Consider the following 23,825-nt stretch of genomic DNA (forward strand, 5'->3'; position numbering starts at 1 on the left):
CCACACCCACACTCCACCCCGCCCCCTCCCCTGCACTGCCCCCTGCCCACTCTGCCCCCCTGCCGCCACTTGCCACGTCCCTCCATCCCTCCCTCCCCTCCGTGAGGGGGTCTCGCAGGGGACGGGGTGGAGGAGGGGAGGGACTGGCTCACCGAGCAGTGGCAGGCAATGGGGACCTCGGGGAAGGGACAGAGCAGGGAGGGGAAGAGGCAGGACCACCACGGCCCAGGTGTCGGGCAGCGGGGCTTAGCCTCCCCTGGCCTATTATACCCATGGCCCATGCCTAGCACGATCCCCGTCATCCTGAGTCAGTTGTCCAGGCCCTGGACTTGCAGCCACGGGGCTTTTGCTGCGTAGACGAACCCTGACTCAAGTGGCGAGGCAGGTTGCTGTGTCTCCATGGCCGTGTTAACCCGGGCTAGCTGACCCACACGCAGCATCACCAGAGCCAGGAGAGCATAAGTGTCTCCTGGCCAAGGCCTGTGGAAATAAGAGGGCAGGGGAATGGCACCCCTGTGGGATTGGAAGAGCCTGGCCTGGAGTTTGCAGACCAAGAGACTTGGCAAGACGGTGCTGACCAGATCCCCAGCCGGTGTGCCGGGCCGCAGCTTCACTGTAGTTGCTGGAACTTTCCCTGTCAACCCCAGCAGCACAGCTGGCCCATCACGTGGACAGGATCAAATGTTAGTGACTGTTAGCGGTGCTGATAGTCCTCCCACCTCCACTTGGTCACGTGGGGTAACCCTACAGACTGCCCTGGAGTCGCCACAGAAGGGCCACGCCCACCGTTGCTCCTGGTGGAATTAGCCAGTGGAACTGACTGCTACTGGCCATGAACTTAGCAAGGTTCAAAGAGAGACTGGATGTGTCTATCAAGCATATGCAGAGTTCTATGGACTACAAATCCGCGCGGGAGTTCTGAAAAAGGAAGTGCTGGAATGCAGGGCAGTGGGCAGCCAGGAGGGAACAGCATGGGGAAGGGAAAGTCGGGGTGTGTGTGTGGGGAATGGGAGGAAAATAGGGCAGTGTGGAAGCTAGAGGAGGAGGGGAGCAGGGGTGATTCCCCACAGAGCCTGTCCCATCCCTGCTTCCCCTCTGCTTGTGCTCCCCATGAGGGGCTCCAATGTTGGGGTGTCCTTGCTGCTTAGCTCCTGACATCTCCCAGCTCTGGCGCTCCAGGCCAGTCTGGGCTGCAGTGATTCAAACCACCGGGCGGAGAGCGGGGATCCGCAAACCATCGATTTTAATCCACTTTTCTGCTTGTTCTCATTGGCACTATAACCATTAAAACATGCACATTTTATAGTCACATGGAGCCTTTACACTAGATTTGGGACCTGGCAGGGTCCCCGCTTACTACATACATTTATTTACACAATTATATAGTGTAATATGTTCAGATTCTTATCAACTGTACATTTTTAGTCTGTTCAAAAATGGTGACTGATCTGTTTCTTATTTCCTAGATAATTAACTTTTTGTTCATGGTTTGTGTCAAGCAGCATTTGGATGCTAACTGGGAATTTAATTAAACACCCAAAACAGCATCTACAATTTATTTTTATTAAAGAAAACAACCTTGGATGTTTTGGATACATCAGCTTCGCTTATCAAACCATATTTCACATTCCAGCTAAATGATTTGTTAAAGGAACAGAGGGATTAACTGTAGTTAGTGAATTAATCTGATTATTTCAGGTCAGCCTGGGAAAAATTTCAAGTCGACATAAATGAAAGTGACTGGAGCATAAGTTCTTACTTGCCTAAGGTGACGAAGTGGGAATTTTCGATAATATTTTTATGCAGCCTTGGCGTGCCTCAGTTTCCCTTTGTATGTTGCATTTCTACCCAGCGGGTAGACAAGGGTTAACACTGGAGCAGTGTAGGAGTTGGGGGTGGGGGGAGTCACTTTGCTGTCTGGGGCAATGGATAAAGCCATTAAAGAACTGGCTCAATCCCACTCAAATCAACAGAGGGTCCAGCAAGACAAAGAGTTGCCCCAAGGACAGAACAACTCCAGAAGTGGAAGGGAGCTGGAGAGCAAGGGGTCAGGTGGCTGGAAGAAGGGGGCCTTTTGGAGGGGCGCAGGAGCCTGGACCGGGGGATCCAAGAGAGGGAGCCAGAGGTGGAGTCCCTCACTACTTGGCTGGCTCATCACGGCACTGGTTGGACCAGGGTGGACTATGGCGTAACCCCTGCCCCTCTGTGCTGACCGAAGGATGTCCAGATTCTGTAGCCAGGTGACTAATTAATGGTGACCTTGTTTGGGAAAGGCTGCCTGTGGGAATATTCCCTGAGAGCATTGTGCTCTGAGGGGCCCGGTCAGCTTGGCTGGATTCACTGCAGGGAGTGTGGGAGCTGTGGAGGCCACGGGCCTGCCCTGGTGGAACTGTGCGGGTCCTTGGGGCCCGGTTCAGTGAAGGGGTCATTCCCAGAAGACTGGGGACAGGCTGGGCAGAGACTAGACCCTAGGACTCAGTGACGCTTGTCTCTTGAAATGAGACAACAGCCTCCTAAGTGACTTAGGCTGTCCTTCAAACTAGTAGATCTCACTGACTTTTTCAACTCGCAGTCGACTTCTCATCTGTGAATCATAGAATATCAGGGTTGGAAGGGACCTCAGGAGGTCATCTAGTCCAACCCCCCTGCTCAAAGCAGGACCAATCTCCCATAGTTGCCCCAGATCCCTAAATGGCCCCCTCAAGGATTGAACTCACAACCCTGGGTTTAGCAGGCCAATGCTCAAACCACTGAGCTATCCCTCCCCCATCAAATGAAGAACATGTTCTCTCTGCACCTTCAGAAGAGGTTACTGCTGCAAAAACTGGGCTAACACTTCACCAAACTGGTTCCAGGTGCTTCGCCAGTGACTTTCACCCGTTCAGTGGTGGGACTTTCCTTTAAAACATGAGCAGCCAACACGTGCTGCTTGCAGGGTTCACCTTCAGCCTGGAATTTATGATGGTTGGGATGATTGATGTGTGATTCTTAGGTGCCACATCAGAGCAGCATCTTCTGCAGTTACACATCTCCCTGGGTCTGCTGGGTTGAGAATATCGACAAGAACATGACTTGGAGGAAGTGCTAGATCCCGCCATTTCTCTCCTGCCTGCAATTTACCTCTGTTGGGGGCTATTTCTTTCTTCAGCGTCTCTTGAAGTTCTTTCCACATTTCCACACCAGCAGCAATTCAGCAGCACCCTGCTGCCGTTTGTCCAAGGCAGGATTCGGGATAGCCAATGTCTTTCTCCACTTCTCTTGTTGTTGGTTGGCTACTTTGGCTGGGAGATTTCCATCTACTTTGTCACGATTTTCCTCATAAATTGCCGTCAGAACAGGCCAGTTCTTAATAAACAGCTTCAAACTGCCATTGAAAGCCCATTGTACACCTAGGAGGGGACTTGGTTTGAATCCTCCTGCTCTCTTCAGTGACGCTGAAGCAGTGTGGTTGTTCTGGAAATATTTTGCAATTTCAACAACATTTTCCTTGATTCCTGGAGTTGTACTTAAGTCTTTGGCTAAAAGATGCATCACATGAGCCCTGCACCCACAGGTTATAAGTGTCGGGGTTCCCTTCATTATCTTGCTTCTAGATTTCTTCTCATCTTTGCTACATTGGCAGCATTGTCTGGGACAAAGCTACACACCTGACACTTGGTTTTTTGTTCATGGTTTGTTATCACTCTTCCTGCTACTTCTTTTAAGTACTTTGCTGAACGGGCATTTCATGATGTATCAGTTGTTTCTATAAGACAGCCAACCGCATCTTCTGTTGTCACGCAAGCACCTATTACTAGATGATTGTGTACATTGCTTCGCCCATCAAGACTCAGATTAACAAATTTCCCATCAATGTTTTTTGCAAACTGTTCAATGCCCTTCTCATGCGCTGTATCCAGCATCTGTTCAGCAGTGGCTGCTCTGCCGGGCGGAGGCAGCCTGCTCAGAGATTGAACCATGGCAATCAAATGTTTTTCCTGAACAAGACGAAAGGGAGAATTTGTTGCCCAAATGAATTGAGCAATCTTTGCATCTGTGGAGTCTTTGTGGAATTTGCTGCTCCTGGTTACAAACTCATCCATAGTTTTACTGGACAATGAAGGCAAGTTTGGTTTGTTGTTTTTTTTAATCCAAGTAATTTACTGCCTGACACTTGTTTACTTAAAAAGAACAGGAGGACTTATGGCACCTTAGAGACTACCCAATTTATTTGAGCATAAGCTTTTGTGAGCCACAGCTCACTTCATCGGATGTAGCTGCATCCAATCAAGTGGGCTGTAGCTCACGAAAGCTCATGCTCCAATAAATTGGTTAGTCTCTAAGGTGTCACGAGTCCTCCTTTTCTATTTGCGAATACAGACTAACACGGCTGCTCCTCTGAAACCTGTTTACTTGCAGCACTGCTGGCGGCACCGGCAGATGACTCTGAAGTTGCAGACAGTGCAGATGATGGACCATTTATGTCTAGGCTGGACCCTGAAACAAAGCGGTAAAAAAGTCACTCTCGCTCACTGAGTATTGTGCCTTGCACTGCTTTGTAAAAAATGAGATTGTATGATAGATTCCTCCTCCTGCAGCTGTTTGCACCACTGTTTAAAAGATATTTACTCTAAATCCAGTGTTATAGGGAAAATAACAAATCATAGGGAATATCTCAATCTGTTTAAATCCTTATCTCTAGCAACACACCAAACAGCTTGGAAAAAATTGCTACCGTTCCTAGATGCCAAATAACCCTTTACTTTTAAACGGGAAATCGTCACCCAGGGTGTTTGATTAGATTAAGCAATAAAAAAAATGACCCTCCGAAGTCCAGCAGTAGTCAATAAATCCTCCCACAACAAAGTAACGTGACAGTTCTATTCGGAACACCAACATTTTGAAATCCCTATGTAAGCAATGCCCTCAAAACACAACCGAATGACCATAATCTACGGTGTCACTTGCTAGCGCGGTAAGGCATGGTAACTAGTATTTGAGAATGATGCAAAAATAAGTTTACTAACCAACTGATCCAGATCAGATCCAGACCAGACATGTTCACAAAGTTGTTCCCTTCTGAGGAGCATTTTTCATGGTGGTTCATTGTGACACGCAGGCCTCGCATCTCTTTGTGGCACAGTTCACGTTTGGCGCATGTTCCCTTTTTACAGGGATTTCTTGACAATATTCCCAAACAGGGTCTCTTTGACAACCTGCAGCCCTTACAGGTTTTTTCCTTCAGCTCCCAGGTGTTGAAACTGACCCTGCCTTGACAGCAGCATTGCACATTCTGCTCCCTCTCCCTTGCTACCTAACCCCTCCCACCCCCGCCCCCAGAAACGCACATCACTCCACGACTTCTGCTGGTGTGACCCACATGCCAGTCGTGCTGCAGTTTCTGGAGTCAGAGAGGGAGGCTGGCGCGGAAATGAATGGATTTCGGTGTGTTTGCGTCTCTGCCCGTGTATGCTCACAAGGCGACAGAGCGAGGCTCTTTACGTGAAGGGCCCAGATCCAACCAGAAGCAAGGGCTGGCCGTTACCGGCATTCCGTGTTTTTCCATGAGCTGGAGAGTGCGTTTCCATGGTTGTCATAATGTGAGAACGGAGCTAGTCTGACCAGAAGCTATAAACCAGCAGTATGAGATGGCCCAGGTGGGCTCAGAGGATGATCCCAGTGAGATACCTGATGGCGTCTGCTGGCATCAGAGGCCAGGTCTCAACGCCTGGGATGACTTTGCCAGGCTCTTGCACCCCCTAGCACAGTCCCAGGTCACCTTAATACAGCACAGGACCTAGTGTGCCACATTTACAAAGCTCGGCTTCCAAACTTAGATGTCTTGCTCCTGATTCTTTCTTTCTAGAGACAAGCAGCTGTTGGTGCAAAGGTTTTGCTGGAGGATCATGGATTCAGCCAATTTATTTGTATTGAAATGTTTGAAGAAATTATAACAAGCGTTAGCCCTGAACATATTTCATATGACATTCAGATTGCCTTTGAAACAGGTGTATTTTTAAAAAGAAAAACTTACTGTCATTTCAATAAAATCCAAAAATGTATTTAAATAAAAAAATCCGATTTCTGCCCCCACCCCAATCATCATTTTTTTTCCAGGGGGCTTCACGGCTATTTCCTAGACAGCAGAGGAACAGGGAGACTCAGGACTCCTGGGTTCCATTCTGGGCTCTGATGGGGAGTGTGTCTAGTGGGGATGGACTCTTCTGCCCCCATCCAGTTCTAACCTCTCCCTGTCCTCTTCCGCTGCTGTCCCCCACCACACTACATCTCCTGTTCACCCTCCCCCATTCCTCCCCCTTGGCATTAGCCTGGAGGCCTGGAGGGGGAATTGCTGAATGCACGGGACAGACAGTCTCCCTGATCCCAGCACCACAGCAGCCCCAGCCTCTAGGAGGATCAGTTGCAGGTAGGGTGACCAGACAGCAAATGTGAATAATTGGGACAAGGGTGGGGGGGGTTAATAGGAGCCTATATAAGAAAAAGACCCAAAAATCGGGACTGTCCCTATAAAATCAGGACATCTGGTCACCCTAGTTGCAGGGAAAGTCCTGCTCCGCTCCTGCAGCCCTGGGATGGAGCATGCTCATTCGCACTGTGGGGCTGGAGCATGCAACATCCAGTCACATGTGAGGGGATAGAGCGCACTCAGGGCAGATGGAATCTTTGGAGAATTTAGCTGCCAAACTCTAACAAGTCTCCACTGAGCATGTGTGAACTGAGATTTTAGGGGCTCATCAAATGGCCAACTTTAAGTGAATTTGCATGGGGATGGCAAAAGGCACCTCACTGATCCAAGGGCAACCTCCCCCTGCCAAATTTCAAGTTCTTCCTCCAAAGCATGGAGGTGTTAGAGCTTCTCGACATTTTTGACATGTGCAAAGCCATGTATTTCCCTGCCAGTCTCGGTCTTGGAAACAGCAGAACCATTTTAGCTGAAACTTTCCAAATCAGTTCAGCCTGTGGCAGACCCTGGCCTGGAAAATTTCAACCCTGAAAGTTTAAGTTTGCAAAGTTATACACAACTGAAAACAGGGGTTCGTAATGGGAAGTATCAGACCACCTTAATGATAGGTGTCGCTGCTTGTTCAACCTAAAACAGCTCCAGTGAGAATTCCTACACATCACCCATTTAACACACACCCTTATCCCTTGGATCTGCTCTGTCCAACAATCTCAGATCTAATCTATGTTTGTTTGGTTTGCCTGTGCAGCACCTAATCTCGGAGCAGGGCTCCGAGGTGCTACCAGAATATATCTTTGGGTGAGGCTGGTGCCAGGAAAGCCAGGGCCTGTGCCATCCCTGGGGACAAACAGAGGCTGTTAGCAGTGCCACCAGTACCCAGGGAGCACAGATCCCAAGCCAGGCTAAACAAATCAGGAGATTTTGCTTTCCGGGGTTCGAACCATTGGGCTCATGTTGGGGGTCACATTTTCTCCCCAGCCACGAGAGACAGAAACTTACTTACTTTTTAATAAAATGCCAGTGGAGATTCTCTTGTCATCCTGTGACTCTAGGAGCTGTGGCTTGAAGGAAAACAGCCAATATCGCGAGCCCCGTGATGGAATCACAGGTGTTGGTGACCCTCGTTGGGCTCCAGGAATCTCACTTGTTAGCAGCCCAAAGTTTGCTAAAAATCTCATTGATCCATGGAGTCTAAGGCTGGGAGACAGTGCGATGCGTCTGGTGCCTGCAGGACCCCGGCCAGAGAACATCCCTGGGGGTTCTGCACTCAGCCTGATCTCTCGGGGCTGAGCCAGTGCGCGTAACCGGCTGCGGTACATGGCCCCTAAGTAATACCAGGCCTCCCCTGGCCTGCCTGGGGCTGGCTTTGTCTCTTGGCAGGGCACGGCGGGTTGAACCAGCTGGGCGGGGCCTTTGTGAATGGCCGCCCCCTGCCAGAAGTGGTCAGGCAGCGCATCGTGGACCTGGCTCACCAGGGCGTGCGGCCCTGCGACATCTCCCGCCAGCTGCGGGTCAGCCATGGCTGCGTCAGCAAAATCCTGGGCAGGTAAGCGCAGAAGCGGGAGATGTTTGCTGGCTGGCAGTGGAGCTGGGACGCGGCCTCACAGTCTCCTGGCCAGTCACACCCGGCTTCCCAGCAGATCCCAGCAGAGTCCCCCCAGCTTGCCCTCCATGGGAGGAGCCGGGCCAGGGGCTGTTACAGGCGGCACAGCTCGCCATCCAGTCTGGGAACAGTCCTGCTGCAAAGAGCCCAGCCAGGGTAACTAGAATCTGTCTGGGCAGAGCTAAGTGGACACAAAGGTTGGTCTAGTGGCTAGGGCACTGTCTGGTGCTCAAGAGCCCAGGGTTCAATTCCTGGCTTTGCCCCGATCCCATGTGACCTTGGGCCTGTCCCTGTAGTTCTGCATGCCTCAGTTTCCCGTCTGTCAATGAAGATAATGATCTCGGGGCCTACACTTGGCTGGGGTCCTCTTGGGCAGGCAGCTCTCGGCATGGAGGGACAGGATTCTCTGCTCAAACAGCTCCAGAAACTACGGTCTCTGGCCATCCCTGCACCTGGCTCCCAGCAAGGCTAGTTGGCTGGCGCAGAGTGGCTGGGAAACCCCCACCTCCACACAGGAGCCAGCAGTTGCTGCCACGGGTGGTGGGCTCAGGGTGGATGGTGCCAGGAGTTTGGTAGAGTAGCATGAATGGGTTCTTCACCCCAATATTCAGTACATCCCCTGCCACCGGTTAGTCTCCGAAGTGCTTGTGAGTTACCATGCAGCGTGCCCTAGGCTGGGGACAGTCCTGCCGAGCTGGGGGTGGCTTGGGAGGGACTGTATGGGGAGGGTCATTTGTTTGCAATAAGTAATTCAACCAGCCCCAGCCCAGGGTCCCAGAGTGCCACCAGACACCACTGTGGTGGGAACAGTAGGAACGGATGGCTGGAGGAAGTGGGACATGCCTGATCAGCATATATCAGCTTATATCAGCATATATCAGCTTGATATAGTTCCCCGAGGCTGGATACCCTCTGACTATTTACAAAGACCCCATCGGAGACTGGGGTGATGCCCTGTTACCTCTCCGTGCCTCAGTTTCCCCATCTGGGGCTAAAGGCACTCAGTGAGCCGGGAGGAACCAGCTGTTCATTTCACGCTGAGTGATTGCAGTACTGTGCTGAAAGACGAGCCCCGGGCTCAGTCCATAGGGAGGGAGGTATCGCAGCATAGACCCCGCAAGCGCTCATACTCCAGCAGCGCCCGCCCTCCACTTCCCTCGCTTTACCCGGTAACCCTCTTGCTTTCTCTATTGGAGTAGGTACTACGAAACTGGCAGCATCCGGCCCGGCGTGATCGGCGGCTCCAAGCCCAAGGTGGCCACCCCCAAGGTGGTGGAGAAGATTGGGGATTATAAGCGGCAGAACCCCACCATGTTTGCCTGGGAGATCCGCGACCGCCTGTTGGCCGAGGGCGTCTGTGACAACGACACCGTGCCCAGTGTCAGCTCCATTAACAGGTTGGAGGTGGCAAGGGTCCGGCCCTGGGGGATCCCCACCCATCTCCCCTAGATGTAGCCAGTCCTGTCCCCTTCCATCTCCCAGGAACCCCTCCTATCCGTCGGGGATCCCCCCACTCTCATTTAGTTGGGACCCCAGTGGACATAGTGTACTTAGATTTCCAGAAAGCCTTTGACAAGGTCCCTCACCAAAGGCTCTTATGTAAATTAAGTTGTCATGGGATAAGAGGGAAGATCCTTTCATGTATTGAGAACTGGTTAAAAGACAGGGAACAAAGGGTAGGAATAAATGGTAAATTTTCAGAATGGAGAGGGGTGTTCCCCAAGGGTCAGTCCTAGGACCAATCCTATTCAACTTCTTTATAAATGATCTGGAGAAAGGGGTAAACAGTGAGGTGGCAAAGTCTGCAGATGATACTAAACTGGTCAAGATAGTTAAGACCAAAGCAGACTGTGAAGAACTTCAAAAAGATCTCACAAAACTAAGTGACTGGGTAACAAAATGGCAAATGCAATTTAATGTGGATAAATGTAAAGTAATGCACATTGGAAAAAATAACCCCAACCATACATACAATACGATGGGGGCTAATGTAGCTACAAGTAATCAGGAGAAAGATCTTGGAGTCATCATGGATAGTTCTCTGAAGAGTCCACGCAGTGTGCAGCAGCCGTCAAAAAAGCAAACGGGATGTTAGGAATCGTTAAAAAAGGGATAGAGAATAAGACGGAGAATATCTTATTGCCCTTATATAAATCCATGGAACGCCCACATCTTGAATACTGCCGACAGATGTGGTCCCCTCATCTCAAAACAAATATACTGGCATTAGAAAAGGTTCAGCTCATGAAAGCTTATGCTCAGATAAATTGGTTAGTCTCTAAGGTGCCACAAGTCCTCCGTTTCTTTTTGCGAATACAGACTAACACAGCTGCTACTCTGAAACCATTCAAAGAAGGGCAACTAAAATGATTAGGGGTTTGGAACGGGTCCCATATGAGGAGAGATTAAAGAGGCTAGAACTTTTCAGCTTGGAAAAGAGGAGACTAAGGGGGGATGTGATAGAGGTCTATAAAATCATGAGTGGTGTGGAGAAAGTGAATAAGGAAAAGTTATTTACTTGTTCCAATAATATAAGAACTAGGGGCCACCAAATGAAATGAATGGGCAGCAGGTTTAAAACAAATAAAAGGAAGTTCTTCTTCACTCAGCGCACAGTCAACCTGTGGAACTCCTTGCCTGAGGAGGTTGTGAAGGTTAGGACTATAACAGGGTTTAAAAGAGAACTGGATAAATTCATGGAGGTTAAGTCCATTAATGGCTATTAGCCAGGATGAGTAAGGAATGGTGTCCCTAGCCTCTGTTTGTCAGAGGGTGGAGATGGATGGCAGGAGAGAGATCACTTCATCATTACCTGGTAGGTTCACTCCCTCTGGGGCACCTGGTATTGGCCACTGTCGGTAGACAGGATACTGGGCTGGATGGACCTTTGGTCTGACCCAGTCTGGCCATTCTTATATTCTTATGTTCTTATGACCTCCATCCCCTGGGAAAGGCAAGGAGGTGCCCAACATGGGTCCGGTGGAGTTATTAGGCCTTGGTACCACTTAAATCCCACAAAGCCTGGACACCATTTCAGTCCTGCTCCCTTTCCCCTCTCTGTGCCTCGGTTTTCCCATCTGGAACGTGGGGCTAAAATACTTTGCGATGCCCCACAGGCAAAGTGGGACTGAAGTGGTACCTAGGACTTTGCCCAGGGATGAATCTCTCCCCAATCTGTGCTAGGAACCACTCCCCGAAGTCCAGGGGACCTGCCTCCAGCTTCCTTCTGGACAGGAGTCGGTCCAGCCAGTCTGTGCTAGAGCAGCCCCGGCTCTCACACTGGGCATGCCCACGCCCAGGGCCTGCCATTTAATTTTTCTGATACCCTTTTTCCCCATCAGAATCATCCGGACCAAAGTCCAGCAGCCATTCAACCTCCCGATGGACAACTGTGTGGCCTCCAAAGCCCTGAGCCCCGGGCACAGCCTGAGTGAGTCTCAAAACTTGAGTTTTCAACAAAATGGAATTTTTCATGAAAAGCGTCAGTTTCCTGCAGAAAAATCTAGATTTTTTTAAATAAAAAAACCCAAATGCTCCCAAACTGAAATGTTTCAATTCAGAAATGTGCCCTGGTGCCTCATGGGAGTTGTAGTTCATTGCCCCATATCACTGTTTTCCTTTATGGGCTGGGCTTCTTGGCTGGGGGCATCTCCCATGATGCACCATAGCCAGGGACTCCCAGCTGCCATGCATCTGTGGTGCACCATGGGAGATGTAGTCTCACCCCGGATCCTGGCTTATAGAGGAGAACAGGGACTCAAGGCACCCAAACTATAATTCCCAGAAGGCACTGCAGCAGCATTGCCAAATAAAACATTTTCTGTTTTTTCCTGAAATTTTTTAGTATTTGAATTTCCACCAAAAAATGGAAATTTTCTGTGGAAAATGCCCTCCATTTTTGACCACCCTGTGCCATTGCCCCAGACAGGGAAATGGGCACAGAGAAGGGACGGCTCACAGAGCCAGCTGGCGTCAGGCTTGGAGCACCCAGAGTCCCCGGTGCACCAGGCACATCTGCAAGGGATGATTCCCCTGGGTGGCCTGGGATACCCAGCCTTGCCCCTGTCCTCGGGGCGGGTGGCACGACCCAGCGCCATGGGGCGAGGTGTCCTGGCGTCGTGCCCACCCCCTCTCCTGGCGCTTGCTCCAGGACTTACTGACCCGGCGGGGGTTGTTTTCAGTCCCCAGCTCGGCCGTGACCCCCCCGGAGTCACCCCAGTCGGACTCGCTGGGCTCCACCTACTCCATCAGTGGGCTCCTGGGCATCGCCCAGGCCAGCAGCGACAACAAGAGGAAGCTGGACGACAGTGAGTGGGGGTGGGACGGTGCTGGGGGGGCTTCTCTGGGGCTGGGCTGGCAGCAGATGGGGACAGAGGAGTCCGGCGTCTTAGCCCCGGGGTGGGTGCGAACACCCCGTGAGGGCGACAGAGACCGGGCCAGGGCTGCTCCTACCAGCCCCCCCGGGGGAGGCGGCGCTGAGACTGGCGGGGCCCAGGGCAGCTCCCACGCGGCGGGTCTCAGTCTGCCATGCCCAGCCCAGGGCCCAGCAGGCAGCGATGCCCTCTGTGGTGTCATCACGCTGCTGGGTGGTGCCCGGGCATCCCTGGGGCAGCTGGGCCAGGCCTGGAGGAGCTATGGGCTGGCTGGGGGGCAGGGGGCCAGTCGGGGATCGGGCCGTGCCTGTGGCTGGGGGGCCAGTCGGGGATTGGGCCGTGCCTGTGGCTGGTTGGGGGGGGGCGTGGTCAGGGATCGGACGTGCCCATGGCTGGTTGTGGGGGGTCCAATCGGGGATCGGACGTGCCCATGGCTGGTTGGGGGGGGGCAGTCGGGGATCAGGCCATGCCCATGGCTGGGGGGCCAGTCAGGGATTGGGCCGTGCCCGTGGCTGGGGGGCCAGTCGGGGATCGGGCCGGGCCCGTGGCTGGTTGTGGGGGGGCCGGTCGGGGATCAGGCCATGCATGGCTGGGGGGCCAGTCGGGGATCAGGCCATGCCCGTGGCTGCTTGTGGGATCAGGTCATGCCCGCCCCTTGGAGCGGGGTCTCATGGCTGCTCTGCCCGGCAGGCGACCCGGAAAGCTGCCGGCTCAGGATGGACACCCAGAGCGGCCCCCGTGCTGCCCGCAAGCAGCTGCGCTCCGAGGCCTTCGGCCAGCCCCCCCTGGAGCCACTGGAGTGCCCCTTCGAGCGGCAGCACTTCCCCGAGGCCTACGCCTCCCCCAGCCATGCCAAGGGCGAGCAGGTCCGGGTCATGCCCATCGCTCTGGGGGATGAGCAGTATTGGGAGGTCCCAGCGGGGGGGGGAGCAGTATTGGGAGTCCCAGCGGGGGGGGGAGCAGTATTGGGGGCTTTCCCAGTGGGGGGATGAGCAGTATTGGGAGGTCCCAGCGGGGGGGGAGCAGTATTGGGGGCTTTCCCAGTGGGGGGATGAGCAGTATTGGGGGTCCCAGCGGGGGGGGAGCAGTATTGGGGGTCCCAGTGGGGGGGGAGCAGTATTGGGAGGGTCCCAGCGGGGAGGGGGTGTTGAGCAGTATTACGGGGTTTGTACTGGGGGTTCTAGTGGGGGGGAGCAGTACTGGAGGGTTCCAGCGGGGGGGTGTGATCAGTATGGGGGCCCTCTGGGGTGAGCGGAATTGGGGGCCCCAGGGTGGGTGAGTGGTATTGGGGAGGGTCCTCGCAGGAGGTGAGTAGTACTGGGAGGTCCCAGTGGTGGGTGAGCAGCATTGGGGGGGTTCCCAGTGGGGGGGCTGAACAGTACTGGGGGTCCCAGCTGGGGGGGTGAGAAGTATTGGAGGTTCTCAGGGGGGCTGAGCAGTACTGGAGGTCCCAGCTGGGGGGGGATGACCAGTACTGGGGGCTCCCCTGGGGGGTGAGCAGTATGAGGGTCTTAGGAGGACTCGGGGGGCTGAAACTTACTAGGGGTCACTGACCTTTCTGTTGCCCCCTCGCCCAGGGTCTCTACCCACTGCCCCTGCTGAGCAGTGCACTGGATGACGGCAAAGCCGCACTGACCCCCTCCAACACGCCACTCGGCCGCGGCCTGGCCGCCCCCCAGCCATACGCGACCGTGACAGGTAAGGGCTGCCCCTCGAGGCTTGCCCCCCACAGCCGGGGGAGTCAAGGGCAGGCTGGGGCTGGCGTGGGTGTGAAGAGATGTCAGGGCCAGGGGCTACAGGACCAGCACCCACCGGGACCCTGCTGCCTGGGGGACCCTGCGGGAGGTGCTCGCAACTGCCCCCGCCCTGCATCCCCCAGGGAAATGAACCTCTGGGGAAGGCAAATAGGGAGATGGAATTTCTGTTGGGACCTTACTCCTACCCCGGACAGCACAGCCCTGCCCCCACCGCGCACACACAGTGACCCCCACTGCACAGCCCTGCCCCCACTGCACAGCTCTGCCCCCACTGCACACACACAGTGACCCCCACTGCACAGCCCTGCCCCACTGCACAGCCCTGCCCCCACTGCACATACACAGTGACCCCCACTGCACAGCCCTGCCCCACTGCACAGCCCTGCCCCCACTGCACATACACAGTGACCCCCACTGCACAGCCCTGCCCCACTGCACACACACAGTGACCCCCACTGCACAGCCCTGCCCCACTGCACAGCCCTGCCCCCACCACGCACACACAGTGACCCCCACTGCACACACACAGTGACCCCCACTGCACAGCCCTGCCCCACTGCACAGCCCTGCCCCACTGCACACACACAGTGACCCCCAATCCACAGCCCTGCCCCACTGCACAGCCCTGCCCCACTGCACACACACAGTGACCCCCACTGCACACACACAGTGACCCCCACTGCACAGCCCTGCCCCACTGCACAGCCCTGCCCCCACTGCACATACACAGTGACCCCCACTGCACAGCCCTGCCCCATTGCACACACACAGTGACCCCCAATCCACAGCCCTGCCCCACTGCACAGCCCTGCCCCCACTGCACATACACAGTGACCCCCACTGCACAGCCCTGCCCGCACCGCACACACACAGTGACCCCCAATCCACAGCCCTGCCCCACTGCACAGCTCTGCCCCCACTGCACATACACAGTGACCCCCACTGCACAGCCCTGCCCCACTGCACACACACAGTGACCCACTGCACAGCCCTGCCCCCACTGCACATACACAGTGACCCCCACTGCACAGCCCTGCCCCACTGCACACACACAGTGACCCCCAATCCACAGCCCTGCCCCACTGCACAGCCCTGCCCCCACCGCAAACACACAGTGACCCCCAATCCACAGCCCTGCCCCACTGCACATACACAGTGACCCACTGCACAGCCCTGCCCCCACCGCAAACACACAGTGACCCACTGCACAGCCCTGCCCGCACCACACACACACAGTGACCCCCAATCCACAGCCCTGCCCCACTGCACAGCCCTGCCCCCACTGCAAACACACAGTGACCCCCACTGCACAGCCCTGCCCCACTGCACACACACAGTGACTCCCATTGCACAGTCCTGCCTGCACCGCACACACACACTGACCCCCCAATCCACAGCTCTGCCCCACTGCACAGCCCTGCCCCACCGCACACACACAGTGACCCCCACTGCACAGCCCTGCCCCCCACTGCATGGCACTATGCACCCGCCCGCCACGACATTGCACTGACGCCCCCTCCTGCCCCACCCTGGTACAGCCTCACCAGCGCCAGTACATGGCCCTGCCCCTCCCACTGCACAGCACTGCCATCCCAACTTCCCCTTCGCCTCCCCTCCCTTTAGCCAGCCTTCTGCTGCCCAGCCCCTCCTCCTCTGCTCCGCCAGTGGGCCGGGGTGGGGTGGGGAGTGTGGGGAAGGGCAGGGGATCCAGTGCCCCCTTTGTGATCCCACACCCTGGCTCCAGATCCCCGGCACCGGCCCTGTGATCATTTCAGCCCATTTTCATTTCATCTCCTGTCTCTTTTTTTTTTCACCATCCCCCTCCCCCCAGACCCTCACTCCCCTTTCCTTGTAAAGCAGGAAACCCCCGGGGCCTCCAGCCCGAGCGCCACCCCTTCCTCTTTATCTAGCACCGCCTTTTCGGACCTGCAGCCCGGGCCACCCTTCAGCGCCTTCCCCCACTGCTCCGCCATCTACGGCCACTTTCCTGGCCAGGGCCTCGTCCCAGGTATGGCTGTGGTGCAGCAGGGGCTGTTGGCAGCGGCTGGCATCTAGCAATGCAGGGGCAATCCCTGGGGTTCTAGGCTGACAGCCCTTCCTCTGACCTGAGCTGCAAGACTCACTCGAGAGCCCAGCTGGCAAATCAGGTTCTGGACCCCCTCTCCAGACCCCAGTTTATAGGAGGACATTTCCTTCCAGCAGCTGGTTAGAGATTTGGGTTCCAGGCTCCTCCTGGCAGCTGTCTGTGGGCATGGGTTCTAGACTCACTTGTGGGTCAAGTGGGAGTTTGGGTCTGTGGACTCCCCTCGGAGAAGGCAGCTCAAGTGTGGGTTCTGGAGTGTTTTAGACCTGGGCAGAATTTATGCGAAGCCAGGTTCTAGCCTCCCTCCAGAACCCAGCAGGCCAGTGTGTTCTGGGTTCCCTCGAGAGCCCAGGCAGGGGCAGGTTCTGGAGTCTGGCTCGCGCTGGGGTCTGGACCCAGGGACAACTGGGATCTGGGCTCCCTGCTGGAGCTGGGCAGCAGTTCTGGACCGTGCCCCGCACAGAACCATTGAGCTTCTACTTTAGCCCAGCCCACTGGTGTCCTGTTCATAGTCCAGGAACCCCTTAGCCGCAGGATCAGCACATGGGCGAGTCCTTCCCCCCTCCACCTTGGCTTGAGACCAAAGGTGCATTTCCCGTCCCCGCCCTCCTCAATTGTCCTTTTGTTGGGCTGAGGGCTCTGGCTGGGGGCCAGATGGGCTGGAGTTCAAACACTGCTGCCGTGCCCTCCCCAGCCAGACCCGGGGGGAGCCCTGCCCGGGCTCTCAGATGCCTCCCCGCTCCATCTGCCCTCCCACAGCTTGCCTCCTCAGCCCCTGGCCGGCTAACAGGGCTCGCCACTCTGCTGTGTGTCCCCCGCCCCGAACTGCTCTTGGAGAATCAGGATTCTCCAGAGACAGGGATTTGAGTGGCCCAGCAGAAGGGCAGCTGCCTGGCCCCAGGGTTAGGCCCCCTCCTGGGATTAGAAGACCAGGCTCTGAGGCCTCCCAAGATTTGGGGCAGTTTGGGCCATTAGCTGGGAGCAGGGGCGGCAGCACTGGACCCACCCTCCGGCGGTTTTGTCTTGCCTGGGGCCAGTCCCAGCTGCTCCAGAGGAAGGTTCCAGGGCCCTCCCCTGCACGCCAAGTGGGCAGTGGGTAGTTCAGGAATCACCTGCTCCCAGGGGATGTTTCTCCCTGACACCATCAGGCCATGGCTGGCTCGCGCCCTGGGGCAGAAGGGGTTAGATCCCAGCTAATGGAGGTGGGCCTGTGCCCATTTATCCATCAGTGTCTCCTCTGCTTTGGAACCCTCCTGGCCCCAGTGCTCCCCAGTGGCAAGGAGTTCCACAGGCTAACTGCATTTGCCACATGCACTTTCAGGCTATGGACTGGGATTGTGATACTCCCCTTCTCCTCCCCCCACCATGGGGGCTTGGTTCTGGGGTTCTGATCCAGTCCACGGGGTGGAGGGCAGGGTCAGAGAAGGCCACTAGAGAGCAGGGGGACCTGCAGAGCTGACTCCAGCCCAGGAGGCCTCCCCCTCGGCCACAGGAGAGGAAATTGCTGGGTCTCAGCTCGGGAGGGTGGTGGGAAGGAGCTCAGGCTGCAGGCCGCCTGCCAGCTGTGCCGATACCAGAGGGAGGGGCACTACGGACAGGGGAGCACCCCAGGGATCCAGGAATTGGGGCGGGCGGAGGGTTACAGGCCTTAGCTAGCGACAGAGCTACAGACTGAGGACTGGATCCCCTGGCCCTCCCATGGCAGCTACGTCGCCATCTCAGAGCCGGCCCCCTCCTTGCGCCCACCTGCCCTGACCCCCCCCCCAGAGGGTAGCAACCCTAACTGGTGGAGGCCAGGGCAGGTTGGGCACCCAAACCCTTAGGCCACCTGCACTGGCAGGTCGGGCGGCTGGTGGGGCAGGCACAGACGCAGAGAGCTCTTGAGCAACACAGCTGGGCAGGGCTGCCCAGAGCCCTCCAGGCACTCGCCTCAGCCTGGTGCTTAGGGCACAGAGCTTGGCCACAGGACACTGGGGTTCAAGGCCTGGCTCTGCCACCGACTCCCTGGGGGACCTTGGGTAAATCCCTGCCTCAGTTTCCCCAGCTGTAGAAACGGGATAATCATCCTCTGAAGTTTGTTTAGACTGTTGGCTCTAGCACCAGGTCAGTGTGGCAATGGGGCCCTGATCTTGGTCGGGGTCTAGGCAACACCTGGCCACAACAGGGCCTGATCTTGGTTGAGGCTTCCAGGTGCTACCATAATAGAAATCATGATGTAAAAATGTGGCCTTCGAGCTCCCGGCCTGGAGCATTTTGGCCGTGCTCATTAGCCCCTTGTGTCCATGCCCATCCCAGCCACCTTTCACTGCTGCTGCGGGTCACCGTGCACTCCATGTTTCCCATGCATTCTTCACCGACGCTCAGGCTGGTGGGGTCATCGCCAGAGCGCAGGGCTGGGACAGGGGGTGCAGGAAGCTCAGACAGGGATTTAGGCTCCTGCCAGTGCCAAAGTAGAAGAGGGTTAGAAAGACAAGGGACGGTTGCCCAGTATGGGAGGCGGGGGTGTAGCACTGTCCAGTTAAACCCTTAGCACCCGTCTGGCCTGGGGAACATGGTAGGTTCAGCGGGGCTTCCACCTGCTCGATGAGCTCCAGCCAGAGCTGCCTGGATCCGTAAGAGAGGGGCAAGAGGAGTGGGGAGCCGGGCCGGGGGGTCTGCCCGGAGATCAGACCAGCAGCTCCTGGGGCTGGAGAACAGCGTCAACACCCTGGACCCTAGAGACCCCTGAGGGATGGGAGTGCGGTGGCCCACAGTCACCAACAGGGATCTGGGGCTGCAGGAAATGGAGAGGAGACAGAGAGGAAGAGCTCCCCAGGGAGATCCCCAGGTCAGTAAGGTACTAGATCCCCCAGGGAGATCCCCAGGCCAGTACGGTACTAGATCTTCAGACAGATCCCACAGGTCACTAAGGTACTAGATCCCCAATACCTGGGAAATCCCCAGATCACAAAGGTATTAGATCTTCAGGCAGATCTCCCAGGTCAGTAAGGTGCTAGATCCCCAGGCAGATCCCTCAGGGAGATCCTGTAGGTGGGTAGAGCCCCAGATATAGCAACCCCCCAGATAGGTAGGGAGATCCCCAGGGAGATCCCTCCAGTAGGTAGAAGGATCACACCTGCAGATCCCTAGGCAGATCTCCAGCTAGGTAGCTGCATTCTGCCTGGCTCCCTGGCAGGCTAATCCCAGGATCAGGCCCCCAGGCCAGGATCCAGCTGGGCTGGGGGCTGCTTTCGGGGCTGCCTCCTACCTCCATGTCCCACCTTACACCTGCTATCCCTTCTCCCTTGCAGGGCGCGAGATGGTTGGTTCCACCCTGCCTGGCTACCCCCCGCACATCCCCACCGGTGGGCAGGGCAGCTATGCCTCCTCCGCCGTTGCCGGCATGGTGGCAGGTAGGGCCATGAGGAGCTCGGGGGTGCTGCAGGACCTGGGGGGCAGGAGGAGGGGGCAGCAAGCGCTGTGCCACAGGGCAGCTGCACTGGGGAAGCTCCGGGGTAGTTAGCAGGCAGCCCCTCAGGTGCCATTCAGCTCCCAACGGAAGGGCAGGCCTGCGGGTCGGGATTGAGGAGCAGAGCTGGGGGTGGGAGAGCCTGGGCTCAGGGACACAGTGTATGGGGTTATTAGAACAGGCGGGGTGATTAGAAGGCAGGACTCCTGGCTTCTGTCCCTAGCTCTGGGAGGGGAGTGGGGTCTAGTGATTAGAGCAGGGGAGCTGGGAGCCTGGACTCCTGGGTTCTTTTGCCAGATCAGTTTTGCAGCTGACCTTGTCTGTAATCGGCTGAACCAAAACTCAGGATCCACCCCTGCATCAGATCTAGCTGTGAGTTTTGGCTCTGGGGACCTGGGAAGAGTTGTGGCGGGGTTGGGGGGGCTGTCTGTGTGAGCAGAGCAGGTGGACTCCCCCCGCCCGTACCACCCTGATGCTAAGAAATGCGGTGAGGGGGACAGGCTCTGGGAACCAGCCAGACCGTAATCCCCCTGCCACACCCCACACCCACTCCCCGGTGCTGCAGCCGGCTGTTCCCTGCGAAGGGTTAATCTCTGTAGGCCATGGCCCAGGTAGCTGCACGGCTCCCCTGGGCCGGGAACATGCTGAACTGGCTTGTTGCCCGTTACCCTGGAGATGTGCTTAATGCAGCGTTGAGAATCCAGCGCTGCACCCGGGCCTCCACGGCCCCTCTCCTCGAGCGTGAAATGAGATTGGAGAGCACAGGGCGGGGGGACTCGGGACTGGGTTAGACAGTGTGTGCTGGGGGCTCCGCCAACCACCCGCAGCCCGCCTGGCCCCCGGCCTGCTGAACAAGGCAAGAAACTCGACCTTCTCGCTCGCTCGCTCGCTCGCGGCTACCTCCGTCCCCAGCTGGTGCCAACTGGGCCTGCAGGCCAGCGAAACACTGCACATAGACCGACTGGCCACAGCGTTTGGCAGGGCCAGTCAGTATGTCCATCTGCATCTATCTATCTATCCCCATCCCTCCGTCTATCTATCTGTCCTCATCCACCCCATCTATCTATCCATCCCCATCCCCCCGTCTACCTATCTATCCATCCCCATCTACCCCGTCTATCTATCTGTCCTCATCCACCCCGTCTATCTATCCATCCCCATCCCCCCGTCAACCTATCTATCCATCCCTATCCACCCCGTCTATCTATCTATCCCCATCCCTCCGTCTATCTATCTGTCCTCATCCACCCCGTCTATCTATCCATCCCCATCCCCCCGTCAACCTATCTATCCATCCCTATCCACCCCGTCTATCTATCTATCCCCATCCCTCCGTCTATCTATCTGTCCTCATCCACCCCGTCTATCCATCCCCATCCCACCGTCTATCTATCTATCCATCCCCATCCACCCCGTCTATCTATCTGTCCTCATCCACCCCGTCTCTCTATCCGTCCCCATCCCCCCGTCTCTCTATCTCTCTATCATTGGCTCCTCACCATGGTAACTGCTCTATCAGCAGCACTCCTGGCTTAGCTGCATCCTCCCCAGTCTCCCAGGGTGCCCTGAACGTCGTGCCCTGTGCCCCGGCGCTCATGCCCACCCTCTGTCCTGGGGGGTGTGCCCTGGAATGGCCTATGAAGGGACTTTCTTGTCCTCCTGAACCCTTGGCCATGCAGGCTGCCCAACACCAGGAGCAGCTGCCCAGGGCTGTGCTGAGTCATGGTACCAGCCCTCGGTACACCACGCCCCCAGCCCGCTCTCTGGCTGGCCCCCCTGGGGATGTGGGCACTGCCCGCTCTCTGGCTGGCCCCCCTGGGGACGTGGGCGCTGCCCGCTCTCTGGCTGGCCCCCCTGGGGACGTGGGCGCTGCCCGCTCTCTGGCTGGCCCCCCTGGGGACGTGGGCGCTGCCCGCTCTCTGGCTGGCCCCCCTGGGGACGTGGGCGCTGCCCACTCTCTGGCTGGCCCCCCTGGGGACGTGGGCGCTGCCCGCTCTCTGGCTGGCCCCCCTGGGGACGTGGCACTAACTCCCCTTTCTGTCCCCAGCAGGCAGTGATTACTCTGCGAACGCCTACAGCCATTCCCCCTACTCCACCTACGGTGAGGCCTGGCGCTTCCCCAATTCCAGCCTGCTGAGTGAGTGCCTGGCACGGGATGGGGATGAGGGGGCTCCACTGCATGGGGGCTGGAGGGAAGGGGTCTGCCCAGCTCGCGACTGAGATGAGGGTTCCGTCAAGCCGGGCGCTGCCCAGACTCTGCCCAAGATCAGAGCCCCATCATGCCAGGTGCCACACACACACAACGGATGGCTCCTGCTCCAGAGCTCCTAAGGTCCCACAGTGGTAGAGGCAGGACTAGAACCCAGGTCCTCAGGATCCTCTCCCAATGCCCCACCCATTGGGCCGCACGGCTTTGCTGCGGGGACACCGGCCACTGGCTGCTTCCTGCTCGTTGTAGCCAGGAGGCCTGGGAGCTGGGAGGGGGTGGGAGATGGGCTCGGGCAGTGGAACCGAGCGGGGGGCAGAGCTCCCGGTGTGGGTTAACCTGTGATGCTCAGTGTGAATGGTTAATTCTGGTGGGGCGGGGGGCGGGGGGGCAGGGGGGCAGGCTGACGCTCCCCTCTAACAAGCACTATTGGTCCTGCCCAGGTTCCCCGTATTATTACAGCTCTGCCTCGAGGGCCCCTGCACCCCCCACCGCTGCCTACGACCACCTGTAGCTGCCGTGGGAGCCACGGCACAGGACCCCGGGACGGGCCCGGTGCAGCCAGCCAAAGGCATTGTATTATTACCTGGCGAGAGAGCGGAGCCAGCCCCAACCCCCACAGGGACCGGGAGACACAGCTGCCCTTGGCACCCACAAAACAGCCTTGTGGGAACGTGGGGTGGAGGCATCTGGGTGACGTGGCTCCCCCGGGGGGGATGGGCAGGGGGCACTCGCCATGAAGATGCCCCCTTAGCACCAGTGATTTGGGGAAGAACAATGGGGTGCCCAGGATACCCAACAATGGGCAGCATTGGCCAGAGCCCCTCCCAGACAAAGGGGGCTGGACAAAGACTTTTGATCATCACATGGCCTCTAGAGACCCAGATCGGATTGAACTGTCTGTCCCCACACACCCCATCTGTCCATCCATCCCCGCGTACTCCCCCCCGTCTGTCTGTCCCCCCCCTCTACGGATCTATCCATCCCCATACACCCCCTGTCTGTCTGTCTGTCCCCATATATGTCTGTCCCTGTCACGGAGTCCCTGGGCCATGCTCTGGGACTGCTCCCTACGAAGCCAGGCAGGACTCTGGGGAAGTCTCCTCCCTGGGAGCAGCCTGTCTTCAGGACACACAGCTCACACAGCTTCCACCTTCCTGGGTCTGACCTCGGAGCATTCAGCCTCCTCTGCCCCTCCGTGTGCTTCCCACAGCGAGTCCGCCCAGGCGGGGTCCTGGGGAAGCCAGAGCGTCCTGCCCCCGAACTCCGCAGTCAGACGGGACTCTCAGCCAGCCAGTAAAACAGAAGGTTTATTAGATGACAGGAACATGGTCTAACACAGAGCTTGTAGGTGCAGAGAACAGGACTCCTTAGCCGGGTCCATTTTGGGGGGCAGTGAGCCAGACAATCCCGTCTGCCCTTCATTCCATGTCCAGCCAGCCCCAAACTGAAACTCCCTCCAGCCCCTCCTCCTCTGGGCTTTGTCCCTTTCCCAGGCCAGGAGGGCACCTGATTCCTTTGTTCTCCAACCCTTCAGCTCTCACCTTGCAGGGGGGAAGGGCCAGGTCATCAGTTGCCAGGAAACAGGGTGTTGGCTGTTCTCTGTGTCGAGACCCCTGCACACACCTGCCTTCTAGGGCTCTGCAAAGATCATACACCCTTATCCCCCCACCTAGATACTTAAGAACTGCATAGGGGAAACTGAGGCACCCCCACACTATTCAGAGGAAACATTAAGAACAGTCCCGCTTCGTCACATCTCTCCCCCCTTCGAGACCGAACTGAGCGGGGTCACTTTAGCCGGTGACCTGGGGAAGTTCGAAGCCATCAATGTTCCCATGGATGCCCCAGCATCTCTCCCATTCCTTGGTGGGAGTTACACCAGTCCCTTC

The 23,825-nt window shown here is 56.8% G+C and overlaps 1 protein-coding gene across 12 annotated transcripts in view; it reads left to right on the top strand.

Annotated features, from left to right (window-relative positions):
• The window catches only part of PAX8 (paired box 8), a 41,189-nt gene extending 18,644 nt beyond the window's left edge, over positions 1–22,545 (top strand). For 2 of the 12 annotated variants that reach the window (XM_073324909.1, XM_073324911.1), the window contains exons 3-12: positions 7,802–8,009; positions 9,263–9,463; positions 11,408–11,496; positions 12,248–12,373; positions 13,130–13,305; positions 14,017–14,137; positions 16,028–16,204; positions 19,570–19,671; positions 21,775–21,864; positions 22,377–22,545. In XM_073324909.1, the coding sequence (XP_073181010.1) occupies positions 7,802–8,009; positions 9,263–9,463; positions 11,408–11,496; positions 12,248–12,373; positions 13,130–13,305; positions 14,017–14,137; positions 16,028–16,204; positions 19,570–19,671; positions 21,775–21,864; positions 22,377–22,447 (1,361 nt within the window). In that variant the 3' untranslated portion in view covers positions 22,448–22,545. The remainder of the gene's footprint in view (positions 1–7,801; positions 8,010–9,262; positions 9,464–11,407; positions 11,497–12,247; positions 12,374–13,129; positions 13,306–14,016; positions 14,138–16,027; positions 16,205–19,569; positions 19,672–21,774; positions 21,865–22,376) is intronic. The other 10 variants (XM_073324915.1, XM_073324913.1, XM_073324916.1 and 7 more) reach the window with 10 other exon arrangements.
• The last annotated feature ends 1,280 nt before the right edge of the window (positions 22,546–23,825 follow it).

The sequence above is a fragment of the Lepidochelys kempii genome, chromosome 26, assembly GCF_965140265.1.
Source record: "Lepidochelys kempii isolate rLepKem1 chromosome 26, rLepKem1.hap2, whole genome shotgun sequence".
Lineage (NCBI taxonomy): Eukaryota > Metazoa > Chordata > Testudines > Cheloniidae > Lepidochelys > Lepidochelys kempii.